The 26,784-nt window shown below is 38.9% G+C and overlaps 1 protein-coding gene across 7 annotated transcripts in view; it reads left to right on the top strand.

Annotated features, from left to right (window-relative positions):
- Window positions 1-26,784, top strand: part of KIF1B (kinesin family member 1B) — a 148,993-nt gene that overhangs the window by 63,077 nt on the left and 59,132 nt on the right. For 6 of the 7 annotated variants that reach the window (XM_055582354.1, XM_055582352.1, XM_055582351.1 and 3 more), the window contains 7 exons: window positions 7,650-7,729; window positions 8,962-9,037; window positions 12,102-12,181; window positions 12,719-12,825; window positions 15,166-15,249; window positions 15,467-15,647; window positions 15,770-15,842. In XM_055582354.1, the coding sequence (XP_055438329.1) occupies window positions 7,650-7,729; window positions 8,962-9,037; window positions 12,102-12,181; window positions 12,719-12,825; window positions 15,166-15,249; window positions 15,467-15,647; window positions 15,770-15,842 (681 nt within the window). Of the gene's footprint in view, window positions 1-7,649; window positions 7,730-8,961; window positions 9,038-12,101; window positions 12,182-12,718; window positions 12,826-15,165; window positions 15,250-15,466; window positions 15,648-15,769; window positions 15,843-20,978; window positions 25,756-26,784 lie in introns of those variants that run through there. The other variant, XM_055582355.1, reaches the window with a different exon arrangement.

Genomic DNA, 26,784 nt, shown 5'->3' with positions numbered 1-26,784 from the left:
TCATTTTTCTTTGGAAATTTGGAGTCTTACTATTTGAATCCTACTTTAATGTACAAATGAGATTACACTTTAAACACTACTTGATGTACAAAAAATTTTCTTCCCGACTGCTAAATGGAACCAACTGAAAATAATGTTGAATGTTAGCAGTCAAGATGTGGACTGGATGCTTTAAGTGTTAGGTCGCCCAGTATCTTCTGGATAGTTTCCAGGGAATAACACTGCCTTTATTCAAGGAACCCTCTCCCCAGCCTCCCTACTTCCCACCCAAAACTGTTTTATTACTTTTAGCAGAAATAAGTTTCTGTGTTTTAATTCTCCTTTAAGCCAATCTAAATGACATTTCCTTTTTTCACTAGCTTTAGAAAATAGTTTCTTTATGGTTTTGCATTCAGTCTTGTTTTTTAATGCAGCATGGTAGTAGTGTAAGCACCTTAGTTCTGCTCCTAGTTTGTGAATGGTGGGAATTCTGTGTCAGCAGACCTTCATTTTAATGCTGCAGGCAGATGACATCCTGTGTTCACAGGGCAAGGCAGTGGTTGTACGACAGAAATGCTTGCAGATTTCTCATTTTGGAGACTGTTTCATTGTTCTGAATGTGAAGGAATGGCATTCCTAAGACATGAGACTGTAGGAGAAAAATACTGTAATGGAAAACAGTAATACAGGAGGGTCATTCATTTTCCTAACATTTTATGTCCCTTTGTTTCTCTTTACTTTTGACTTTTTAAAAAAAGGGTCAGTTGGTAGAATACTTTTACACAGGGCATTACTATTGCTTCATTCATTGAATATCCTGTTTCCATGTGGAAGAGACCCAGGTTATCCATCATAAATACCCTGGGCCCTCTGCACATCTCTGGCAAAGAGAGTAACATGTAACTGCTTTCTGTTTTTAGCTGCACCTCAAAGTGAGTTGAAATGTTGTATCCTTGATTTGGATTCCGACTTAAGAAGAAGGTTTTAAATATGTAGCAATGGCTACTAGGTGGTGCCTCTGGTGTTTATTAGTCTGGCATCAGTGTCAGCACTGTGAGTGCCATTGCTCAGGCTTTTAGACTATAAATATCCACAGATATCCATTACAGAAGCACGCAAGGGTAAATGCTGTGCTCGGCAGCCCGAGGGCCCCACACTTGGAGCTGCTCACTCATGAAGCAGGCTGCATTCAGTACAGTAAAACTTATCTGATGGCTTCAAGGAATGTTCTGTGTATAACTATTTAAATATCTTAATCTAAACTATAATTTTTTTTTTCTGGGGAAATTATTCTGACTTGTTCTGTGGACGTGTCTGCCATCTTAACTGATCATGATGAAGATTTATTTGTGTTCAGCATTATGAACTGACTTAATAGCCAGTGCTGTACAGATAGCCAGACAGACATGATGTGAGATCAAAGGTGAAAGATGCCTGCGCCCAGCATGCCTGCAAGCCTGAAAAATGATCCTGATGTCACTCTGTTTTTCCAGGATTTTTTAATGTACAGTACCTGTAGGAAAGAAGACCTTTGAAGAGTGTCTCCTTGACTCCTCATTTCTAAAGCATGAATTCCAATTCAGTTTAATCTTAAATTCAGCTTCTAGAATAAGTTATAGGCAGTGCTGGATGTGCCAGGCCTGCCTGCAGAGTGAATTGGTGACTTAGACTGGAAGCTACCATCCTGTTGGCATCTCTGTTTCATTTATACTAAGTTTGTCATTTAGCCTTGAAGAAAGAATATTCCTCACTCTTTCTTAATTTATGGTGAGCTATCTCTTAGAATATCTTATTTAAAGCCTGTGGATTCTGCCTTAGTTGGAAGAAGAACACACAGGAAACGCAGCCATAGACCTGGCTCTGGGAGAAATGTAGCCTGAGGATAGTCACTTAGTTTCTCTGTGTTTCTAGAATGTCTCTGGAATAAGTGGCTTTTTCCAGGGCTGAAGTTTTGCTAAATGACACTCAACATTGTTTCCTCAGAGTTAAAAAAAAATAACTTTCTAGACAACATAATAGTTGCAGCTTGAAGCTGTAATGAAAGAATGAAGGTAGTACCTTCCTCAGCTTACTCCTTAAATCTCTTTTCTACAAGGAGGTCATATTCTGACTTACCCTGCAGGTAGTGAGTAAAATTAGAGAGGTCACATAAGAGTTGGCAGCAAGATGGTAAGAGGATTCCTAGACAGTATTGCTATCTTGGGGTGAGTTTACAGTTGCCCCAAAATATCAGAAGAGTAGCTTTAACAGAGCCAGATAAACCTCAGCTCTGACATACTACTTCTCTAAAAATAACCAATCAGGAAAAATATGTATTTCAAGCATCTCATGGATCAGTTTGTATTTTATAACTGACATCAGTGTGGCTTGTGGACCACAGTATATAAAATAAGCCCTAGTGCAAGTGCTGTGGTTTGGGCATCATGTTATCCTGGGCCTTTGTTTTTGAAGTTGCCACTCAACATGAAGGTTTCTAGCCAACTGTCTTTAATAAGCCTGAGACTCTTACAGGTTATGAGGCCTGCTTGTATTGTACTTGTCCTTTGACAGTCATTTGCAGAAGCATTAATGCTCCCCTATTTGAGCTGTTGAATAACTTTGATGGTGAGTTAGAGAGGCTGTTGATCACTTGGTGCTCGGTACCCTTCCTTTCCTGCCCGTCCTCTTTTGGAATTGTATGCCTTTCTTGGCTGCTGGCCCTCTGTGGCGGCTTGTGGTTCCTCCCTTGGCTGTGGAGTGGCCTTTGCGCTGCAGATTGTTCATTCCTGTTGGAGGACTGTAGAGATGCCGTCAGGTAGCTATTCTAGTCTTTCAGTCTGTGAGTGTGTTCAGGGGATTAATGAGAGCCAGTTCAGGTGATTTTTGTCTCTGCCCTCCTGCCTTCCACTGTAGGCTGGCTGTAGCTTCTTGCACTTTGTAACAGACTCATGTCTGAGTACCCCCTACATGGCCCCCTTTCTGTCTACCTCCCTGATGCTTAGGCCTTTTCTGAGTGTTTTAAGTTTTGTCCTTTGTTCGTTGTTGCTCCTCCTCCTCCGCTATTATCATCACCCTCCTCCTCTTCATGCCCTCCTCTGCTGGCTCCTGGACTCCTTTGCTATAGCAGTTGCTTCCATGAGTCTTTACTCTGGGCTTTTACCATGCTCTCTTCCTCATTCCAGAAAACCAAGTGCCAGGTGCCTTAGGGCGTTATTGTATTAAATCTTCATAGTTTCTTTCTATGTAGGTATTAATACTTCTCTACATTAACTGTTCTACTCTTCTACAATTCTACATTAATTATATTAATAGTCATCTACATTAACTACATTACATTTGCCAGAATGGGCAATGTTCAAACTACCGTACAATTGTGCTCATTTCACATCTAGCAGGTAATGCTCAAAATCCTTCAGGCTAGGCTTCAACAGTATGTGAGCTGAGAACTTCCAGATGTTCAAGCTGGATTTAGAAAAGGCAGAGGAACCAGAGATCAAATTGCCAACATCTGTTGGATCATAGAAAAGGCAAGAGATTTCCAGAAAAACATCTACTGCTTCATTGACTATGCTAAAGCCTTTGACTGTGTGGATCACAGCAAACTGGGGAAAATTCTCAAAGAGATGGGAATACCAGACCATGTTACCTGCCTCCTGAGAAACCTGTATGCAGGTCAAGAAACAACAGTTAGAACCAGTCATGGAACAACGGACTGGTTCAAAATTGGGAAAGGAGTATGTCAAGGCTGTATATTGTCGCCCTGCTTATTTAACTTCTATTCAGAGTCAGTACATCATGTGAAATGCTGGGCTGGAGGAAGCACAAGCTGGAATTAAGATTGCTGGGAGAAATATCAATAACCTCAATTATGCAGATGACACCACCCTTGTGGCAGAAGCTAAGAAGGAACTTCATCTGCTTTATGAAGGTGAAAGAGGAGGGTGAAAAAGCTGGCTTAAAACTCAACATTCAGACAACCTTAAGATCATGGCATCCAGTTCCATCACTTCATGACAAATAGATGGGAAAACAGTGGAAACAGTGAGAGAGTTTATTTTCTTGGGTTCCAAAATCACTGCAGATGATGACCGCTGCCATGAAATTAAAAGATGCATGCTTCTTGGAAGAAAAGCTATGATGAACCTAAACAGCATATTAGCAGAGACATTACTTTGCCGACCAAGGTCCTTATAGTCAAAGCTATGGTTTTTCCAGTAATCATGTATGGATGTGAGAGTTGGGCCATAAAGAAGGCTGAGTGCTGAAGAATTGATGTTTTTAAACTGTGTTGTTGGAGAAGAGTCCCTTGGACTGCAAGGAGATCAAACCAGTCAATGCTAAAGGAAATCAACCCTGAATATTTATTTGAAGGGCTGATACTGAAGTTGAAGCTCCAGCACTTTAACCACCTGATATGAAGAGCCGACTCACTGGAAAAGACCCTGATGCTGGGAAAGATTGAAGGCAGGAGGAGAGGGGGATGACAGAGGATAAGATGGTTGGAAGGCATCACCGACTCAATGGACATGAGTTTGAGCAAGCTCCGAGAGATGGTGAAGGACAGGGAAGCCTGGCATGCTGCAGTGCATGGGGTTGCAAAGAGTCAGACATAACTGAGTGATTGAGCAACAATTATTAATAGTTATGTTGGGGGATCACAGAGGCTTCATAAAATAGCCTGTTAAATGAATTTGAAATATTTTTTGAACTATGAAGACTTCTCATCCTGAATCACTACCATTATTGTTATCTTGTCATCATTATCATCATCATCTGAGTTTCTAATTTTGTATCCATGACTGTCATTTTCTCCTGCTTTTTGCATGTGCTCATCTCCCTTTTTGGTATCCCTTCTTCCTCCATTTTTTTTTTTTTTTTGGGCCTGAACAGTTCCTGCTTGTCCTTCATTCACAGTATGAGTATCACTCAGCCTTGACTCATCCACCTTCCGGCAGACCTGTGAGCACTTCAGTTCCAACACTGAGCACACTGCCTGCTGTTCTACCATTCCCATCACAGTCCTGCAACTTGCTGCTCTAGCTTTGCTGTTGTTCCTGGAAAATGCTAGACATTTCCCACCTATTCCCTCACACATCCATGCTCTTCCCTTTTGTCTGCTCGTGTAGAACCTTGTCAATGAGCCCAGTTCTGACAGCCCCACTGCAGATTGCTTTCTCCCCCTACATTCTTTCTTTTCTTTGCTTTATTTTTCTACAAAGCTCTTATCACAGTCTGGGATTCTGTAAACTCGACATTGATTAAAATGGATTGATTATCTCTGTCTCTCTTCTGGAATATAAGTCTCATGAGAGGTAGGAATTTTGTTCCCTGCTACATCTTTAGTTACCTAGAACAGGGCTTGGCATGTAATGAGGTTATATATGATTACTGAATGAATGAATAATGATTACTTCTTTCTCTCTCTAGTATATAGTAAGCTCCTTGAAAACAGGAAACATGTTTTAGTCCTTATGTTTCTGGCACATAATAAACACTCAGCTGGAGATGGAAGATTGTCTCACTAGTGGCTACATGCCTTCAGATGAGATTAATATGAAGCCTTTCTATGTTGGGAATTGGGCTGTGTTCAAGGGGGTATTGTGTTGAAGGGGAGGAAAAATATCTTTCTTTTTACCCTTCTAGGTCCTTGGCTGGGGCTTCTGTAACAAAAGGCAGATTAACAAGTGAAAAGCCTACAAATTTATTTAGTATTTGTTTACATGACGTAGCTCAATGGTAAAGAATCCTTCTGCCAAATGCAGGAGATGCAGGTTTGATCCCTGGGTTGGGAACATCCCCTGGAGAAGGAAGTGGCAACCTACTCCAGTATTCTTGCCTGGGAAATCCCACGGACAGAGGACCCTGGTGAGATACTGTCCATGAGGTCACAAAAGAGTCAGACATGACTTAGTGACTAAACAGCAACAACTGTGTGACATGGAAGACTTCATAAGGAAGACCCAAAGAAGTGTTAAACGTGAGCATTTTTATGCTAGGGCTTCCCTGGTCACTCAGACAGGAAAGAATCTGCCTGCAATGAAAGAGACCTGGGTTTGTTCCCTGCATCGGGAAGATCCCCCTGGAGAAGGGAATGGCAACCCAGTCCCATATTCTTGCCTGGAGAATTGCATGGACAGAGGAGCCTGGCAGGCTCTATGGTCCATGGGTTTGCAAAGGGTCGGACATGACTGAGTGACTAAACATAGACGCTTGGTGAAGTGTGAAAAGTGATGGAAAAGTGTGATAGAACAAGGGGGAGGTGAGCTAAGAGTATTGGCACTGCAGAGAGATTGCTGGTTTACTTCCAGAGCTCAGCAGTAAAACAAATAGCACAATAAAGTGAGTCCCATGAAGTTTTTGGTTTCCCAGTGCATATAGAAGTTAACTTCACACTATACTGTAGTCTGCTAAGTGTGCTGTAGCTTTATGTCTAAAAAAAACTATGTGCATACCTTAATTGAAAAATACTTTATTGCTACCAAATGTTGTCATCTGAACCTTCAGCAAATTGCAGTAGTGACATCAAAGATTACTGATCGCCTGTCACATAACAAATGTAGTAACAGTGAAAATGTTTGGAATATTGCAAGAATTATTAAAATGTGATAGACATGAAGTGAGCAAATGCTGTTGGAAAAATGGCACCAATAGAATTGCTACATGCAGGGTTGCCACAGACTTCCAATTTGTAAAAAACGCCTTACATGTGAAGTGCAATAAAGCGAAGCACAATAAAACAATGTCTGTAGCAACCTGGGAGACTTATCAAGGTTTGTCTGTTCAGATTCTTCTTAGTATTCCTTCATTTTCTAGAAATAAGGATGCTGCATTCCTCCAGGGGTAGGAAGGTTACATCTCATGAGGGTCTTACGAAGCTTCAGGAGGTCAGAGATTCCTTCCTGCTTGTACCATTTCTTAAATCACTGGGCTTAAAATACTCAATGTGTCAAGATATCATATTTTAGTGGAGCATATTCTAAACCCCTTCAGTGTTGTGGTGAAATTATAGTGAAACAAAAAGCAATGAATACCTTGCTGCTGTTGCTGCTGCTAAGTCACTTCAGTCGTGTCCTACTGTGTGCGACCCCATAGATGGCAGCCCACTAGCCTCTTCTGTCCCTGGGATTCTCCAGGCAAGAATACTAGAGTGGGTTGCCATTTCCTTCTCCAATGCATGAAAGTGAAAAGTGAAAGTGAAGTCGCTCAGTCGTGCCCGACTCTTAGTGACCCCATGGACTGCAGCCTACCAGGCTTCTCCGTCCATGGAATCTTCCAGGCAAGAGTACTGGAGTGGGTTGCCATTGCCTTCTCCGAATGAATACCTTAGAGCGCTTTATTCTTTTGTAGATGTAGCTGTTAGAAAGTGCTTTGCATTTGAAGATGTAGTATTACCTTTTCTTCTACACACACACATACACACACACACACACACACATGCACATACATCCTCTCTTTCTCTCTCTTGCACTGTAAAGGTATTTTTATTAGAACTTAAAGGGAATTAATATATCAGGGGCTGATTTCTTTCTTTACATATTAAGAAAGGAAAAAAAAACAAAACAAAAACCTCATCATATTAGATTCTGCCTCAGATCCTCTGAGGGCATCATCTGCTTCTTGCCGTCCTTCCTAAGCACAGAAAGTTAGCTTACAAGACTCTTTGACACTTTAACTATGGACTTCCTCCTTAGGAATCAGAGAAGATCATTGCTGAGTTGAATGAAACCTGGGAAGAGAAGCTGCGTAAAACAGAGGCCATCAGGATGGAGAGGTCAGGAAGTTAAACTCTGGAATGTTTCTAAAATATCTGGGGAATTTGGATTACGTTTATAGTAAGAAAAGATAAAATAGAAGTTAAAAACAACCTTTCCTCCCCAAATACAGAACCAACAAACAAAACCTGTGTGAGACTTCTGGCCAGATTCACACTCAAGTGAAATTCAGATATTTGTTCTCTAGGCAGTCTTGTTCTTAGTTACCTACTACATGTTGCTAGGGAGCCATATAAAAATGGAAGATATTGAGGAATGTGTTCTCAATTTGCAAAAAGATTGCCTTTTGATAAAGGCCCAGAGGAAAAAACCTGTTCTGATTATTGTCTTTCAGAGTGATGTTTCCTAAAACCTCTTTGGTAAGAGGTTAAGTAGTTTCAGTTGCCAAAATCTGTATTTTATCTTAACCCGATTTTCTACCCTAAGAATGAACATGACCTCAAATAATACTTTTTGCTGTTGGAATAAATAGATATTTTAGGGACTTCCCTGGTGGTCCAGAGGTTAAGACTCTGTGCTTCCAATGCAGAGAGCATGGATTCAGTCCCTGGTCAGGGAAATAATAACCCACATGCTGTGTGGCATGGCCAAAATATAATAAGAGTAAAGTAGTTGTTAAAAATATATACATTTTAGTTAATGTTAGTTTCTTCTTGCTTCCTGGAAGATGAGGTAGAAGTGAGCACTAATGTGTTGATAAAGTGAATGTATGAAACAGAATTTTCTTCTTTATTGTAGAGATTTTAAGCTAAAATTGTTAAATCAATGTGATGGTAGGCATGGGAACATGACATTTGAGAAAACCACATTTATAGATGGTACTCCCCATATCAGAGCTACTTTCTGACTGCTTTTGTTGATTTTTAAGAAATGGTTCCTTGAATGGGATGTATTGCCTTCAGGGTGTATTCCTTTCTTCCTTTTTTAAATATTAATAGACATATTATTTATGAATCATTTTCTGCTTCCAGAGTCAGATGTGACAAAGTTGCTATTTGGGTAAATACAGCTTTACATAAGACAGGAACATAATTTGTTTTGAATGTACTATTTTCTCTTAAAGATAATTTCTATTTGATGAAGGGATAAGTAGATTCTTTCACATTTGTGTTACTGACTTTAAACATAGGTAATTGTTTTTGCTTTGCTTGCTTTACCTTCCAATTCATGTTAGACTGATATACTTATCATTTTGGTACTGTGATTCTGATGTACTTGTTGCTCTTTCTAGAGAAGCCTTGTTGGCTGAGATGGGAGTTGCCATTCGGGAAGATGGAGGAACCCTTGGGGTTTTCTCTCCTAAAAAGGTAGGAAACAGTGTTGTGAAAGTGAACCAGACTGAGACACTTTTTGTTTGTCTTGGTCCTCGAGGCATTTCATGTCTTTCAGGGCTGGCTCTTCTTCCTTTTCTTTTAAACCTTGAGACATGGCTTAATTTCTGATATTTTTTATTTCATCTTACACTGCAAGGCCAACCTGTTTCTAAAATGTTTTCAGAAATGTTTACTGTTTATAGAAATAAAATCCAAGGCAGTAAATCTGTAACTTTGGTCATTATTCAGTGTATTTACTCATCTTAATGGTTGCTTTCTCGTAAATTCCTAGCCTAACCTAGCACATCTTGCCTCAGTTTGGCTACTCTTTCTATGTAGATTTCCCCACAGGTACCAGCAACCCTGAATTATAACTCTTTGGAAGCAATTTCAGCTGTTCAGGTTTGTGTAGAAAAATACCACTTCAGTTTGCTTCTACACTTTGTGTGATAGCCATTGTCCTGAGTAAAGCAGTTTCTGTGCTATCCTTCTAGCCTCCTCTTCTCCCTTCTCATTTTTTTTTTTTAAACTTCAGTAGTTACCCTCCTACTTACTTAGGTAGTCCTAGTTGTTAAGTAGTAGATACCTTTTAGCTAATTAGAAAAACAAGTTGTTTTTTTTTTTTACTAAGTTGCTTCTTAGTTATTAATAGACACTGGGAAGCTATTATGAAATGGTTATTTTGTGTGCTTATTTATCTATTAATAATAGAACATATACTGATGTACAAAGCATAAAATTATACTAATAACAAATGGTCTTTCATTTCAACTGACTTCAGATTGGCTACTGTATACTTAAACTTCTTCATGCGAGGGTCTGATGGTGGTCTCTCTAGGTTAGCATAGAACAGGGTATAGAGTTTTCAGTTGGTACTTTTGTTTTATTTGATATGAGATACTCCTGTGGTTTTTGTTAGGATATATTTGGTTAGGTTTTTCTTTTTTTTTTTTCTTTTTAATAAATTCTGCTCTATTATTTTCATCAAAGAAGATTGATTTAAAGACATTTTAGATATGTGCTATACACCTGGAACAATAGTAACAGTATTTTATATGTTTATATTGCCAAAGGTCAGTGATTTTCATAATTTAATAATTTTTCCTTCAGTAAGACACTATTTTATTCAGATACATTATTTGTGATTTTAGAGTTTTTAGCAGTTATAGACTTAATAAAATTTAGATTGTGCCTTTGCATATATCTAAAGTTATTTTTTAACATCTTTTAGTGTTAAGAACAGTGAGGAAAATTTTTGTAACAACTTAAATAACTTGAATAAGTACTGTGTTATAAACAGCACAGAATTCCAAACTGAGATATCTGTTTCCAGAGCTTTTTCTTACTTGCTTTAACTTTCTAGACTTCTTCAGGAAAGAAAGGGATACCCCTAACCACATTCAAATTCAGTTTTAGAACCTATTCCTGATGTATTAACTTGATTGGTAATCCTTACCCATATATGTATCAAATTGACACCTTTTACAATCACATTGTACAACCTAAATATATGCAGACTGTCATTCATATCTCAAAAGAACTAGGAGAAAGTACTCTTCAGGCAAGAGAAAAAATGAAAACCTGTTCTTGAGGTTCTGGTTTCCTTAGGCCAGTGCTATGCTAGGTTTTAAAGAATGCTGCCCAAGAGGGTTTTGACTTTCTCAAACCAGCTACAGAGACATATTAGTTGGAAAGATGTAAAGGTTTTCCTAAATTTCTTTTAAATGATCTTTTGCACTCCCTTTTCTTAACCTGCTCATCTGACTCTCCTTTCATTTTTCTGCATTTGCTGGCACTGTATCTTGAGTAGATTTTGACCCCAAGACCATGTGACTTATTTTTGGATCCCAGTGGGGTATTTTCACCAAAAAAGGTTGGTTTTTAAAAAGATTTTAAAAACATTAAGAGTTAGGTGAAGAGGATTTTATAAGATGTGTTATTGAATGTCAGTAATTTTTAATTCTTGTTTAAGAAAAAGAAGGTTGGTTTTTTAAAAGATTTTAGAAACATGAGTTAGATGAAGAGGATTTTATAAGATGTGTTATTGAATATCAGTAATTTTAATTTCTTCTTTAAGATAAAGACTGACAAACTAAAGACAATAACTGGGACCATGGAAGAACTGATAAAAATTATAGAGGGAAATGACAGGGGATGTGGGAACATTTTTATGATATAAATGAAAAATTACATATTTATTGGCAGTTGTAGGGGATGAAAAATAATTTTTCCTCTACCCTTCTGAATTCTTGAATGAGAATAAAAGACAGATTAACCAGGGGGGAGAGGGGGGATTTATTTAAACATGTGTACCTCGTGTATACATGGGAGAACCCCATGGAAAAATGAGTAACTCCCTAAGATGATTTAGAATTCTGGCTTAAATGCCATTTTAATAGGGAAAGGGACAGGGAGGCAGGCCTGTCAGGGGAAGGTAATTGGCTTTTAGGAAAAGATGAAGGGGCCCTTTGAAGAGCAGATGGTAGATATGACAAAGTTTGTTGGGTGTGGTGTCAACTTCTACTTTTCTCTCCTGGTTGTTAAGACTCCAGGAGGGGATTTCTAAGTTCCTTTTGGACAATCTGTGTTTAGGCAGGAAAGGGGATTCAGAGGAAGCCTCTCCCTGCCTGTGCTATTGTGTAACAACTCAAAATAATTAGCATGTCAGTGGAATATTAGGAGTGGCAAATTCTGCTGCTCTTTAAGAATTTTGAATGCTCTTCAAGTGTTGAAAAAAATTATGTTTTTTTTTCCCCCAGAGAATCAGCCTGTTCTGATTTTTCTATTGTGTTCTCCATGCTTTGACCTTATTAAGAATGGGATATTGTTCTTTATCCCAGAGCTCATGTTTTTAAATAGAATGCATTAGTGTGGTTTGGGAAGGCCTGAAGAGAGTTATTTTCTGTTTATCATGGAATTGCAACTAAGAATGAAAGAAGCCCTGCTTCTAGGCACTCTGGTAATCTAAGGAGCCATCCAGCCTCTTCTGCGCCCCTGTCACTCTCGCAGCCCTCTCAGTGGTGCTTGTTCCACGCTGATCATCTCTAACCTTTTTCAGACACCACATCTTGTTAACCTCAATGAGGACCCTCTAATGTCCGAGTGCCTACTTTATTACATCAAAGATGGAATTACAAGGTACATTTGTTTGTTCTTTTGCTCACTCAGTGCTTTCTTTTCTCTTAGGATGATTGCATAGCTAAAGGGAAGTTGTTTGGTAAAAAATTTCTTTTATTAATTTGCTGTTTTTCTCATCTGAAATAGTTATAAACTGTCCTCTGTACTCTTTTCAAATCAGTGTTTTAACCAGCTGAATCAATTAGCATGTGTAGTTCTAGAAGACTGTATGTAAATTTATCCTCCTAACATCTTATATGAATTTTTTAAGTATATTAGTTTACTGGTATCTTTTTATGATGTCTCTGAGTTATTTGGTATATACAAATATTTGTATATACCAAATAACTCAGATATACCTCTTCATATCTTTTTCTCATGCAGGGAGGTTGATCATATATGAAAATAGAGTTTGCAGTTCACAGCCTCTGATTAAAAAAAAAAAAGCAGTACCTTTTTTGTACGTACCAAAGAATATTCTTTGGGAGAAAGAGGCTCATTGTTTGTGGTGCTTTCTGTGTCTGAATTTCCCTGGGAAACACTTTCCCTTGTGTTCAGGGTTGGCCAAGCAGATGCTGAGCGGCGCCAGGACATCGTGCTGAGTGGGGCTCACATTAAAGAAGAGCATTGTATCTTCCGGAGCGAGAGGAACAACAGCGGGGATGGTGAGAGTTCTCAGCTCAGCTTTTCCAACAACCTTTTCATTCTATATTATGAGAAATCCCCAAGACTTGGTATTCCCTGTCTCTTTCAGTGATATGTTTATATACAATCTAATATTTGAAAATGAGGGGACCTGGGCTGCTTATGAATGCAGGCATGAACATAGCTACTTTACATGAAAAAAGCCTGGACAAAAGCAGCACTTTTGTTACCGCTAAGAATTGAGTAAGACATAGGCAATTAGGCTTGGTCTTGAATCTTAATTATTTAATAGACAAGTAAGAAGGGAACAGATATCCTGGGTAGTGGGAGATTTGAAGGGCCTTTAGTCTTAATCCAGTACAGTTTATTTATACCTAAAAGGGAAGAAAAAGTCAATCTTGATTTTTGCCCAGGTTATTAATGAAACAACAAGCTAATAGTGTTTTTGTGCTATATAATTTCAGTTCAGTTCAGTCGCTCAGCCGTGTCCGACTCTTTGCAACCCCATGAATCGCAGCACGCCAGGCCTCCCTGTCCATCACCAACTCCCAGAGTTTACTGAAGCTCATGTCCGTTGAGTCCATGATGCCATCCAGCCATCTCATCCTCTGTCGTCCCCTTCTCCTCCTTCCCCCAGTCCCTCCCAGCATCAGGGTCTTTTCCAATGAGACAACTCTTTGCATGAGGTGGCCAGAGTATTGGAGTTTCAGCGTCAGCATCAGTCTTTCCAATGAACATTCAGGACTGATCTCCTTTAGGATGGACTGGTTGGATCTCCTTGCAGTCCAAGGGACTCGCAAGAGTCTTCTCCAACACCACAGTTCAAAAGCATCAATTCTTCGGCGCTCAGCTTCCTTCACAGTCCAACTCTCACATCCATACATGACCACTGGAAAAACCATAGCCTTGACTAGACGGACCTTTGTTGACAAAGTAATGTCTCTTCTTTTGAATATGCCATCTAGGTTGGTCATAACTTCCCTTCCAAGGAGTAAGCATCTTTTAATTTCATGGCTGCAGTCACCATCTGCAGTGATTTTTAGAGCCCCCAAAAATAAAGTCAGCCACTGTTTTCACTGTTTCCCCATCTATTTGCCATGAAGTGGTGGGACTGGATGCCATGATCTTAGTTTTCTGAATGTTGAGCTTTAAGCCAGTTTTTTCACTCTCCTCTTTCACTTTCATCAAGAGGCTTTTTAGTTCCTCTTCACTTTCTGCGGTAAGAGTGGCGTCATCTGCATATCTAAGGTTATTGATCTTTCTCCCAGCAATCTTGATTCCAGCTTGTGCTTCTTCCAGCCCAGCGTTTCTCATGATGTACTCTGCATATCAGTGAAATAAGCAGGGTGACAATATACAGCCTTGACATACTCCTTTTCCTATTTGCTACATAATTTATTCCTTGCTAATTAAAATACTGGGCTTCCCAGGTGGCTCAGCAGTAAAGAATCTACCTGTCAATGCAGGAGACATGAGTTTGATCCCTGAGTCAGAAAGATTCCTTGGAGAAGGAAATGGCAACCCACTCCAGTATTCTTGCGTAGGAAATCCCATGGAGCCTGGCAGGCTGCAGTCCATGGGTTTGCAAGAGTCAGATATGACTTAATGACTGAACAACAACAACAGGAATCAAAATATTAGCCTTTGGAGACTTCCCTGGTGGTACAGGGAGAAAATTTCTTCCCTGATGCTAGGAAAAATTGAGGACAAGAAGAGAAGGGGGCAACAGAGAATGAGATGGTTGGATGGAATCACTGACTCAATGTATATGAGTTTGTGGAAACTCAGGGACATAGTGTTGGACAGAGAAGCCTGGCATGCTGCAGTTCATGGGGTCGCAAAGAGTTGGACAGGACTTAGCAGCTGAACAACAACAGCAACAACTGATGGTCCACTGACTGGGACTCCACGCTCCTAGTGTGGGAGCTCAGGTTCCACCCCTGGTCAGAGAACTAGATCTCACATGCTGCAGCTAGGACCCTACCACAGCCAAATAAATAAAATATTTTTTTAAAAAAAGAAAAAATATTAGCTTTTGATCATAATTTTCTGATTATTACCTATATCTCATACTTAAGATTTCTGATGGTTTTCATTTTTATATACTGAACTGTCCAGATATCACTGAAACTAACATTTCCTGTCTTCTTCTGAAGTTTATCAAATTCTTAAGTGAATTTAAGTATGTTTCTATCTGAGCCGCAGCCCTGGTCCTGGTGCCTTAAAGTGAACTGTTATATAGACACTGAGCCACTTGATTGGTTGCAGAAATCTATGCTAGTCACCTTGAATCCTCAACTGCTTCCCATTGTTTTCTTCCCATGGTCTGTGATGATAACATTAGTTTGCGTTCCTCTTAGTTATTGTGACTCTGGAGCCCTGTGAACGTTCAGAAACCTACGTAAATGGCAAGAGGGTGACCCAGCCTGTTCAGCTGCGCTCAGGTGAGACTGGGAGAGGCTTGAAGTCTTCAGAACACATGGCTTGCACAAGAAACTTTTTATTTTTAAATCTTTGTCTCAGGTTGAAGTGATAGCATTAGGATTTATGTTCTTGTAAAACTCCAGAAACTGCTTTTTGCTTTAGGGAAGGTGAGGCTATTAACCAAGATAGTGTACATTTAAAAAGTGATTTCTTAACCCTATTTCTATATTGTGCTAGGAAACCGTATCATCATGGGTAAAAACCACGTGTTCCGTTTTAACCACCCGGAGCAAGCACGGGCTGAGCGGGAAAAGACTCCTTCTGCTGAGACCCCCTCTGAGCCTGTGGACTGGACGTTTGCCCAGAGAGAGCTTCTGGAAAAACAAGGAATTGATATGAAACAGGAGATGGAAAAAAGGTACTGTACAGATGCAATGTGGCCCACATGACTAGCACTTCTTTTCAGCATTTAGTAGGATTCCTGAAACAGCTCCATGATTTTACAGTTTCTTTTCTTTCTTGCTCTTCTTTTCCTTGTAGGCTACAGGAAATGGAGATCCTATACAAAAAGGAGAAGGAAGAAGCAGATCTTCTCTTGGAGCAGCAGAGACTGGTAGGAGCCCATCCTACATTCTCCATTAGGAAAGGGCAGCTTGCTCTCATGTCCCACCTTCCCCGTCCCAGAGACGAGCACTCGCCCGTTGCTTCTCCCGCTCTCACTGACACCATGCACTCTTGTCTCGTGTCCTTCATGGAGAAGGACCTTCCATCTCCTGGTAGCCTTAGCCTGAAATACTGTCCTTAAAGGTACTACTTCTGTGCCTCTATGTCTTAAAGTCACATCTTCTATCAAAACCAAGTGCTTTTTGAGGAAATACTGAGAGCTTTTCTTGTAGCCTTGGCCTCTTGATAGTGGTTTTTAAATATGCACCAGGGGTGACTCTGTCAATAATAATTACTCTGAATATTGAATTTGATGGGTGTTTGCCTTGGTTTTGTTTCTGATCACCTGATAGTACTAATTCTCTGCTCTTGGGCTGACTTGGGGATTGTTCTTATGCTGGGTGGACTTTTTTTTTTGTAAGTTAAACTGTGTCTAAAAGTGTTGCTGCACAGTTGCATGTGTTAATCCTTTTCTGTTCCCTGCATGGAGTCTGAATTCTCAGTAAGGGTCTCCGTGGCATGTGTGGTGACAGTGGAAGTAGGGGCTGCCCAACCAACTCCAAGAGGAGAGGGAAGTCCGGTTTCTCTGGGTTGAGAAAGCATTTGTGTGAGTAGCTGAGAAATCAGTTTCAGGTTGCAGCTTGTGATGCTAATGGCAATAGCATTTTATGATGTTAATTGGTTTTCTAGTTTTTATAGAAATTGAATTGCATGAATAAATAAGTTTATCCATTAGTTAGATTTTCATGTTTCAAGCCATCCAGTTTTGGATTACAAAGCCTTGGTTATAGGAACCTTCTAGGCATTCATTTGGTATATGTTATTGAGAAAAAGGCATAGCAACCTTTGGATACTGTGGATGCAGTTTAGGAATTTTTAATTTTTTAAGATTGATGGACTTCTTAGAGGTATTAGGGAGAAAGGGGAAACTGGTTAAGGAGGCATTAGTGAGAAAGCTGGGATACTGGTTTCTTCCCTTAGCATAAAATACAGCATATAGAATACCAAGTGTAAATACAGCATGTAAACCATAGCCTTACAGCTGTACTGTGCTTTGAAAAAGAGAGGCTGTTGCTAAATGAATCAGAAAAGCCAAGTCCTTGTGCAAAAGCAGTCTTTTCCAGAGCAGCTTGATTCTCACTCTTGGCAGTGCGTTAACTCAGTTTGTTATCTTGGAAATTATAGTAAAGCCCAAAAAAGAATGGCTTGCAAGAATAAATCAAGTGTTTGGGGCAAGATAATAGCAGTGTATTAGAGTCTCTTTAGGAGGCCTCGTTGTCATTAGTTTGTAATGAAAACACAAAGATTCAACTACAGTGTGATTAAGGGCTTGAAAACTTTGTGACACATGAAGGAGCCTTTAACAGTAATGTCTTGTATTTGTATACAGCTTTATAATTTACAGAGAGTGTTAACATCCATCATTTTTCTGATTTCCAAAATAACCCTCTTTAGTTGCCATATATATAAATAAAGTGACAGACATTTCCTCCGGTTTAAGTTGAGGAAGCAAAGTCTAAAAAAATGCTCCCTTGCCCATTCTTAACTGATGGGTCTGAGGCTTAAACATGAGTCTTCTGGCTTTCTTTGGTGTTCTGTCCAGTAGAGCAGTGCTTCTCAACATCTTGGGAGTCTTGTCAAATGCTGATGCTGATCCTGTAGGTTTGGGTAGGACCTGAGATTCTGCATTTCTAAGAAGCTCCCAGGTGATGCCAATGCTGCTAGGACCATTTGAGTCACTAACCAGGTGTAAACAAATAGTGATGGCTGGTGATCATCCTGTGCTCTGAAATAAAGACAGTGACTGTTAATAAACAGAAAGTAAATTCAGATAGTAAAGAATCTGCAACGCAAAAGACCTGAGTTCAATCCCTGGGAAGGGAATGGCTACCCACTCCAGTATTCTTGCCTGGAGAATTCAGTTGTCAGAGGAGCCTGGTGGTCTACAGTCCTTGGGGTTGAAAAGAATCAGACAGGACTGAGCGAATTTCATATCAAACCAGATGGCTCCAGGGCACATTTAGTTTCCAGAGGACAAGTTTGCAAGTAATCAGGTTCTGATTGTCGATTGCTCTGTATCTGAAAGCAGTCTAGGATTTTAAGAGCAGCTCCTTAAAGCAAGGGGTTCTTTCCTCTTATAAGTCCAACTGTCTGTTCCACTTAAATTTCTCATCCTCAAAAGGAGTTGATTTCTAATACTTCAGCCTGAGGAATATTTAGCCATTAACAGTACTGAATTAAAAATGTATTTTTATAACCCTATATTAGTCAACCAACAGATAATGTTTTGAATGCACCCTATGGATAAACACTGAGAGGACACAAAGGACTTTATATTCAGTAAATGTTTATTATTTATTGTATGTGATTATTTTTGCATAATAACAGCATTACAAAAAATGGAATTCAGGCTCATGAGTTTTTTATTACAATAATTCCCCCCACTATGTCCCATTGTTACGTTGCTGAACATTCTTTCTTAGTTAGTGCTTGATTGTATGCCTGGTCCTTTCTCTGCTTGCTTTTTGACACATGTTTTGGGAATCATCTCTCTATTTTCATAGTCTTCAGGCAGAGTCTCTTCAGGAGGCCTACCTTCCATTTGATATTTAATCAAAACAGCAGGATCATTTAGTGACATGTGAGTTGGACAGATCTGAGTAGTTTTTCCAGCCCTGTAATAAATGAATCTAAATATCTTAAAATCTTTTTTTTTTGACATAAGATAGAATTTGAATCTTGGCACTTAAGTTTTGCAAGAGTTTTCAGTATTGTTGCCAGTAGTAAGTGATAAGGGTGATATGTTTGAGCTTTAAAGAGAACATATTCTACAGAGACAATATGACCAGTATTATAAAAAGAAAGAAAATTATGGCCACTTGATTTAACTTAGTTCTTTTGAATTTATGTAAACTCATTTAGTTATGTTTTATTTTAGAGTTTAAAGGCATAACTTTTATCACTTAAATATATTAAAGCAATAATTGGAATTGTTATTTCCTTAATTAGGTATTCATTTTCATCATTAGGCAACTTTTAAAGGAAAATAAAAGAAGCCCAGAGGAAAAAACTGGTAGTTAATTATGTAGAAAGAATCAGAGCGAATTTGTGTTCTATATAACTCAGTTTTTGCATATATACAAGAAAACCTGTTTAGACGTCAGACATACTTTTTTTCTCTAATGTTTATTAATGTCATCCTTTATCACTTAAGGTTAGATTTTATTACTTAAGATTTTTAAACTAAAAAGGAAAAGGAAAAAATAGTGTAGAGTCTATAAATTTAGCTTTATCTGTTTTTTGCTGATAAATTTTCAAATAAGTAGGTATTATAAATGATTTAGTATCCATTTATAGGCAAATGTCAATAATACAAATCAGTAACGTCTCCAAATTCAGGGGCCAAATTATTGCTATTATTGTTAGGGGTTATTTTTTCATTCCCTAGAAAGTAACTGTACATACAGAAATAGAAGTCTTTGGTCTAGAAAACAAGATACTATTTATCAGTTTCAATTCTTTTTTTTTTTCTAAACCTTTCCTAGAGATGATTATGGTAACCATAGCCAAGTCAAAGAGACTATTAAATAAGAACATTTTCATTTACTAGACTACCTTGAACTACCCTTTTATGAGTAGTTCTTTTTCCAGTAACTTTTATCTCTTGAATAGAGAGCCTTCCTTAATCTTGTCTGTCATAGGGAGTTCTAAATCCAACCCAGCTTTCATTTAGACCCATGTTAGCAAGATTTGCTTGTGTTTGTTAAGAATAATCAGTTATTATCCAAATAGCCATTGAAATTGCTTAGTTGTAAAGTCAGACTGCTGTTTTAAGCCTAAGTAAAGTTGTTTGAAAAAGAGGTAATGGTGCAAAAACAGCTGGAAAGACAGAGAGTTGGAGATAATGTTTTAAATAGCGTCCACAATCAGAATACATAAGCAGAATATAATCTTTTGTGTTTTACATGTTGATAGAGTTGTCAACTTAAAGTAATATTCCTCAAAAAACTAGAAACACCATAGGTTTTCATAGATGAAACAACAGATCTCTAGGTTGTATTTATTAAAATATTACTTTGGCAATTTTAAATAATGTTTAAATGAAAGTATGTTTTCCTAGCTTAGTTTATGTTCTGGAGATTTGTTTCCTAAAATTTTGGAGATGAGATTGGTTTAAGTGTGTGGAAAACAAAATAACAGACTCACTATAAAGATCCTTTTTTATGTGTCCTTATTGTATGGCTAACAAAATTTAATTGTAACAAATGAAATAGATCAATTTGTCATGACACAGGAAAGTAGCAAATCTGATGTGTGCTCATGAAAAGACTAGTTTCAGAACCCTCTTACCTTCTAGCAGAAAAACAATTTGGTTGATAAGAATCTCTCATGGTCTGCTAATAGGGATTCTTAGCATTTTTAACATCCCTGTTTGACTGCTTCTTTTTCTACTTTCTCATCTTCTAACTTTTTTCTAGGGCTGCTCTTTTTAGTAAAGCTAAACAAAACGTGGCATTCTCCAGCATTACTAACCTTTGTTAATCCGCCTGCTCGTCACATCTTGTATGGCATCTGTGCTCACTCATGGGGGAAAGAGTTTCTGGAAGAAGCAACAGCAATAACCAAGGCAAATGTGGGGAAGTGGCTGCATGGGTGTTAGCATGTGTGGGGTGAAGGTTTTAGTTCATTCTCTTGAGATAGCGGAGATGTTATTTCACACCATTTTGTTAATAACTTCATGTGACCTTACAGTGAGAGACTTTCTCACTGTTTCAGCCCTCCTAAGGAATTTGATTGCAGATTCCATCACTTAAGCCACAAAGTGGAAATTTGGATTAATGTTACTAGAAAAAAAAAAAGCAAATCTTCATATTGATGATAATCTACATAAGCATATGTCTTAATAGACTTGCACATTATCTAGGGTTTTTTGTTTGTTTGGGGTTTTTTTTTTTTTTAACTTTTTTAGTTTCATTTTTAAATTTATTAGGGCTTTCTTTGCTTGCTTTTTCTTCAATTTGAGTTTCCTTTTTTACATTTTAATTTTGGTTATTTTGGGGCCATTTTTGATTTTGTTTTTCCAAAGGACGCGGATTCTGATAGCGGGGATGATTCTGACAAGAGATCCTGCGAAGAGAGCTGGAAACTGATTACTTCTCTGAGAGAAAAGCTGCCTCCCAGCAAGCTGCAAACCATTGTTAAAAAATGCGGCCTCCCCAGCAGTGGGAAGAAACGGGAACCAATAAAAATGTATCAGATCCCCCAGAGAAGACGCCTGAGTAAAGACTCCAAGTGGGTCACCATCTCAGATCTTAAGATTCAGGCTGTGAAAGAGATATGCTATGAGGTTGCTCTCAATGATTTTCGGCATAGTCGGCAGGAGATTGAAGCCTTGGCCATTGTTAAGATGAAAGAGCTTTGTGCCATGTATGGGAAGAAAGATCCTAATGAGCGGGACTCCTGGAGGGCAGTGGCCAGGGATGTCTGGGACACCGTTGGTGTAGGGGATGAGAAGATTGAGGACGTAATGGCCAGTAGTAAAGGCGGGACTGATGTGGATGACCTCAAGGTTCATATAGACAAGCTGGAAGATATTTTGCAAGAAGTCAAAAAGCAAAATAACATGAAAGATGAGGAGATAAAAGTCTTAAGAAATAAAATGCTCAAAATGGAGAAAGTCTTGCCGCTGATTGGGTCTCCAGAACAGAAAACCCAAGGAAACCAAAAATCAAAGGAACCCAGTGGTGCTGGTGCCAGTAGCAAGCCTGAGAATGATGTAAGTAAAGGCGACAGCGGAGACCTTGGGAAAGAAGAACGTGTCTCCCAGCTGATGAACGGAGACCCAGCTTTTAGACGTGGACGTCTGCGTTGGATGAGGCAAGAGCAAATTCGGTTCAAGAACCTGCAGCAGCAGGAAATAACAAAGCAGCTTCGTCGGCAGAATGTACCTCATCGCTTCATCCCTCCGGAGAACCGGAAGCCCCGGTTTCCGTTTAAGAGCAACCCTAAACACAGAAACTCATGGAGTCCTGGGACACACATCATCATCACAGAAGATGAGGTAATAGAGCTTAGGATTCCCAAAGAGGAAGATGGAAGGAAAGGAAATAAGCCGGAGAACCAAGAAAAGGGGACTAGAGCAGCTTCTAAGGATCCCCAGTTACCATGGGGCCCTCAGGGCACTCGAAGTCAAGATCACATTCAGGTTAGCAAGCAGCACATTAATAATCAACAACAGCCACCTCAGTTACGCTGGAGAAGCAATTCTCTCAATAACGGCCAACCGAAAAGTACGCGCTGCCAGGCATCTGCTTCCCCAGAAGTGCTCGCCTCCCACAGTGGCCACCCCACCGCTGACCTGCAGACTTTTCAGGCGAAACGCCACATGCACCAGCACCGTCAGGCTTACTGTAGTTATAACACTGGAGCTCAGGTGGAGGGCAGTGCAGCCACTTCTTGTCAGAAGCAGACTGACAGACCCAACCATTGTAGCCAGTTTGTGACACCTCCGAGAATGAGGCGGCAGTTCTCGGCACCCAATCTCAAAACTGGTCGGGAAACCACAGTCTAAATTACTGGACAAGCTTGAATTCTTGGTGGAGGAAACAGGCGATGGTAGCTTATGATTTGAGTTGGTTCTAGCCTTGGCCTTGAGTTCTTAGTATTTACATTGTGATTGTAATGTTGTGTTCCTAAAATATGAACTGATTTTATTGTTAAAAGATAAGACACTGGTAAATGTTTCAACACCTCCCTGTTGTTTGTATACCGTAAGTGGGCAGTTTCTGGAATTTTGGACAAAACACTGAGACCTCCCTTATTTTTCTGAGACTGTCTTCCTTTCTTGGTGCCTAGATAATATACTTACTTACCCAGACTGGTCTTGTTTGGTGTAAGTTTGTTATGTTTTTGTAAAACCTATAAATTTATCTGATATCCAGAAATAACCTGCCTCTTGGTTTATGCAAACATTCTAAAGAGGAATTTGAGATGTTGAATTGAATGTCAATTATTTCCCCATGAATGTTAGACATTAGTTTAAAAATAAGAACACGCAGCTGTGGACACAGCTTTGGATTTCCTATCCGTGTCTGTTTCTTTCTTTAAATATCATTGGAAGTTTCATAAGCCAGAACTAAATGTCTTTGTACGTATTTTATAGTACACAACTTTGCATCTTCTGGGGAACTTCCACATCTTCTTACTCAGCTGTATTTTGCATAGAACTGATTCAGTAGGTTTTTTTCCCTTTTGAATACATCAGTGTTTGTATAAATTCTGTCATAATACTGAAATCTTTAAGTTGGCACCTGCTTGGATTTCTGTCTGTGGTTTGCATTTTGAAGTTTAACATCATTTCTTACACAAATACATACAGAAAGACACTGAACTATTCACCAATGTCACGCCAACAGAAATACCAACAAAATACACATGATGCTTTGAGTAGTACATATAAGTTTATTAAGGAGGTTATTTGGTGGAGAGAGGGAAGAGGTGACACATGGGGAGAAGGCTGCAGCCTTTGGCCGTGTGCTGCTTGTTCTCAGTGGGTGATGAAATACTGAAATAAGTTAACTTTGGTCTGATTGAGAATAAAGGAGATGATGTATAATAAACTATTCTTTGGTCAGCAGCAGTAACGCTCACAGATTCTCAAGCAAGGAAAGAGACGTCCTGATGAACAGTTACTGTATCAATACCTCATTTTACTGTGTTGTGGTCTCAGTTTGCCTCACTGGAGAATCCACTAAAAAAGATGGATTTTGATGGGAAGAAAAGAATAGTTTTCTACATCCTTCATTTCTTGAACTTGTCAGAAACTTTTTTAAGAGGCGGTGTGAAGAGCCAGAGATGTCTGTGAGATTGCCTGACACCACGTTGTTGAAGATCCCCAAGTCACACTAAGTCACCTGTCAGACGCTTGTCTTCCAGATGGTGTGAAAAATGACATCCAGGATAGCAGTTAATGTTCAAGGAAGCCTCACAGATGGTGGTTATATAGGATGTTTTTCCTTTGCGTGTGGGCACTATGCTTTATTAGAACATTGTTTTTAATCATAGTATTTTTTTTTTTCTTTGCTTCTAAGAAAATGCTTTCATAATGCACAAAAAGTTGCTTCCAATTAACTTCGGGGGCTATTTTTGCTTTCATAGCTAGAGCAGTCCTAGTCTTCAGCTGAAGTTTTATGGCAGATTAGACAGGAGTGATGTTTGTAATGAACTGACTTAGTTGAGATGACAGTGTCCTGTACCAGGTGGTTTGAATGTACTTTGTAGGCTACTTCAAATCAGTCACTTCAGTGTATCTTGTGTACTCCGCATTTGTCCTTCTTAGGCATAGTTTTCTATTTCTTTCTTGCAAAAAGTTCATTTTCTAAAACTAATAATAATAATAACTCAGCTTTCAACTCTATATCAGAAGTGGGCTCTCAGTTTTCCAACTTGAGATAACATAGGATAGACCTATGTATTTTCATTTTTATGGTAGCCTTTTTAATCTTCTTATGGACAGGTATCTCCCTTTGGCACTGAACAATGGGAGTGAGTTTCTTCTGGTGATCACAAGGCTGTAGAATGAAAAGAAATACAGTGTTTTCATTCACAAATGTGGGTTGTGGTAGGCACTATACCCACACTTGATATTCCAAAGGATTAGATTTATATTTGTGAGGCACCCTCAGATTACTGAAATGTTTAGATATCTAAACTAGCCCTTAATTTCAGATGACCAGAAAGAAAGAAACCAAGGTTTGATTGATTGCTATCTATGTCCCTTCATGTAGTTCAGAGCAGATACTTATTTTAGAAAATAACTATCTGAATGAAATTACTTTATTGACTGTCACTAAAGAAGTAACTAGTACCATGCTTTTGTGATTGGTTATATTGCTTTGTTTTGTTTTTGAATTTGACAGTATCTGTCCCCAAGCTTAAATCCTACAAGACCAAAGGTAAATGGTCACCACTAAGTCATTATTATATTACTGAAATATCCCTAGCTGTTATCATGGTGCAGTTTTTTAAGAAAAGTTTGCGCTGTTGAAATTACATAATGATCTAACAATAATAGACGTTGAGTCCTAATCAACTGGTACAGTTTCACAAATCAAACCACACACTGTGGTATTCTTTGCAGAGTTAGTTTGTTTATCTAACAAGTCTAAACCTTTATTTTTACTTCTTATTCTTTCTGGTGCTTCTCTTTTCACTGGAAATGCATTGAATGGGAATTGTTTATTCCATTGAAGTGACTTGAAGTGACCTCTTGTGCTTCAGGTGCAGATTGATGCTGGGAGGAAAAAAAAAAACAGGACAAAACACAGTTTGCCACACCAATGTCTGCATTAAAGGCTGTCAGACTACAGGAAGTTACGTAGGTTTCCTCCGGTCAGCTGCTATGCCCCTGTGCCTTCCTGGTCCTTTGTAGACTTGCCTTAATGATATACACAAAAGACTGGGAGCAGGGGAAGCTGCTGTCCTGGAATACCTTAATGAAGATGCCTTCTTAGGTGCAATGCAAAGCAAGTACTTGTTCTATGCTGTCAGAGCCAGATTCTGTATTATGAACAGTTTTCATAATTGTCCACTTTATGTCATCTTTATGAGATTTAAAAATCTGCTCTAGATATTTAGTTTGAACCACTGTAGGTTGTGAAGTGTATTGGTTTCCTCCCATCATTACTGTAAAAAGAAGTTGTGAATCTTCTTGTTAATGAACTATGGATTTCTCCCCCAGTTTCTTTTTTAAAAAATGCTTGAAGATTGGTCTTTGAGTGTAAGATCTACCTTTTCAGAAAGGGAGAGTTAGTTTGTAATGTTAAAAAATAAAGTCCTCATTCAATAAAAACTGAAGTTACCTTTTAAGAGTGTGATTTGTCTCTGATGTGGGAGGAGGGGAGCGGGAAACAGCATGATGCTGATTAAACCTGAGCTTGACTTTTATTTGTTGCTTTTCATCTGAAGATGGTTACAAACCATATCTTTTAACAACATTTCTACATGAACTTCATTTGTTTAGAGCTTTTGCTTTTCTTACCCTTTTTGAGTTTTCAAAATTCTGTCTTAAATGAGATCTTTAACTCTTATTTTATGCTACCTTTTACTTAAATAAAAGCTTTTCTACTTTTGACGATGAATGAGGGTATCAGATATCCCTGTATAACTTCTCTGAGTTTACCTTAAACTGTATTTTCTATGTTTTTACTATGTAATTTTGATTTAAAGTTTTCTTTAAATGAAATGGTAAACTTCCCTTCATACATATAGGTAGACACGAAATTTCTGAAAAGCTTTGAGTAGCTCTGTTTAACTTTTCTTTTTTTCCTTTAACCATTGCTTTTCTCCACCCAGAGTATTGGTGATATGTTAGAGGTGAACAGGACAAAATGGAAGATTTTTCTGGAACAGACCATCAGTCTTATTGAACATTTGGACATGCATTATTTTTTATGTTGATAAAGAACATAATCATACATAAGAGAGTAGAATACAATATCTACGTGGGTTTTTTGTTTCCCTGCCATGAGTTTTTAATATGAAATCTGGAGCTGGGGGGAAACATTAAACTTGGATTGGTTTGCTTCAGGCTTTTTCTCTTTCCCTTCAGGTACTTTGTATCTCTCTACTGTCGGTGAAACTGGTGGAAAAGTGGCCAATATCTGACCACTTCTAGGACAGTACAGATGATTCCAGTGTAGTATAATATGTGTAGTGATATACACAGAGTGAGCGTGGGCAGAGTGGGAAAAGGTTTCTGAAAGAGGAAGCCCTGAACCAAGAGCAGAATCCCAAAGCACACGTGTCAGTGTATCCAAGTGAAGAATGGCAGAGGGAAGGAGGAAGCGTGTCAGGTCCAGGGACCTGCAGGTGACTTGGGGGTGGTTGGAACA

Source organism: Bubalus kerabau, chromosome 5, assembly GCF_029407905.1.
Source record: "Bubalus kerabau isolate K-KA32 ecotype Philippines breed swamp buffalo chromosome 5, PCC_UOA_SB_1v2, whole genome shotgun sequence".
NCBI lineage: Eukaryota > Metazoa > Chordata > Mammalia > Artiodactyla > Bovidae > Bubalus > Bubalus kerabau.
Note: the sequence above shows the minus strand (reverse complement) of the source record. Positions and strands in the feature narration are given on the sequence as shown.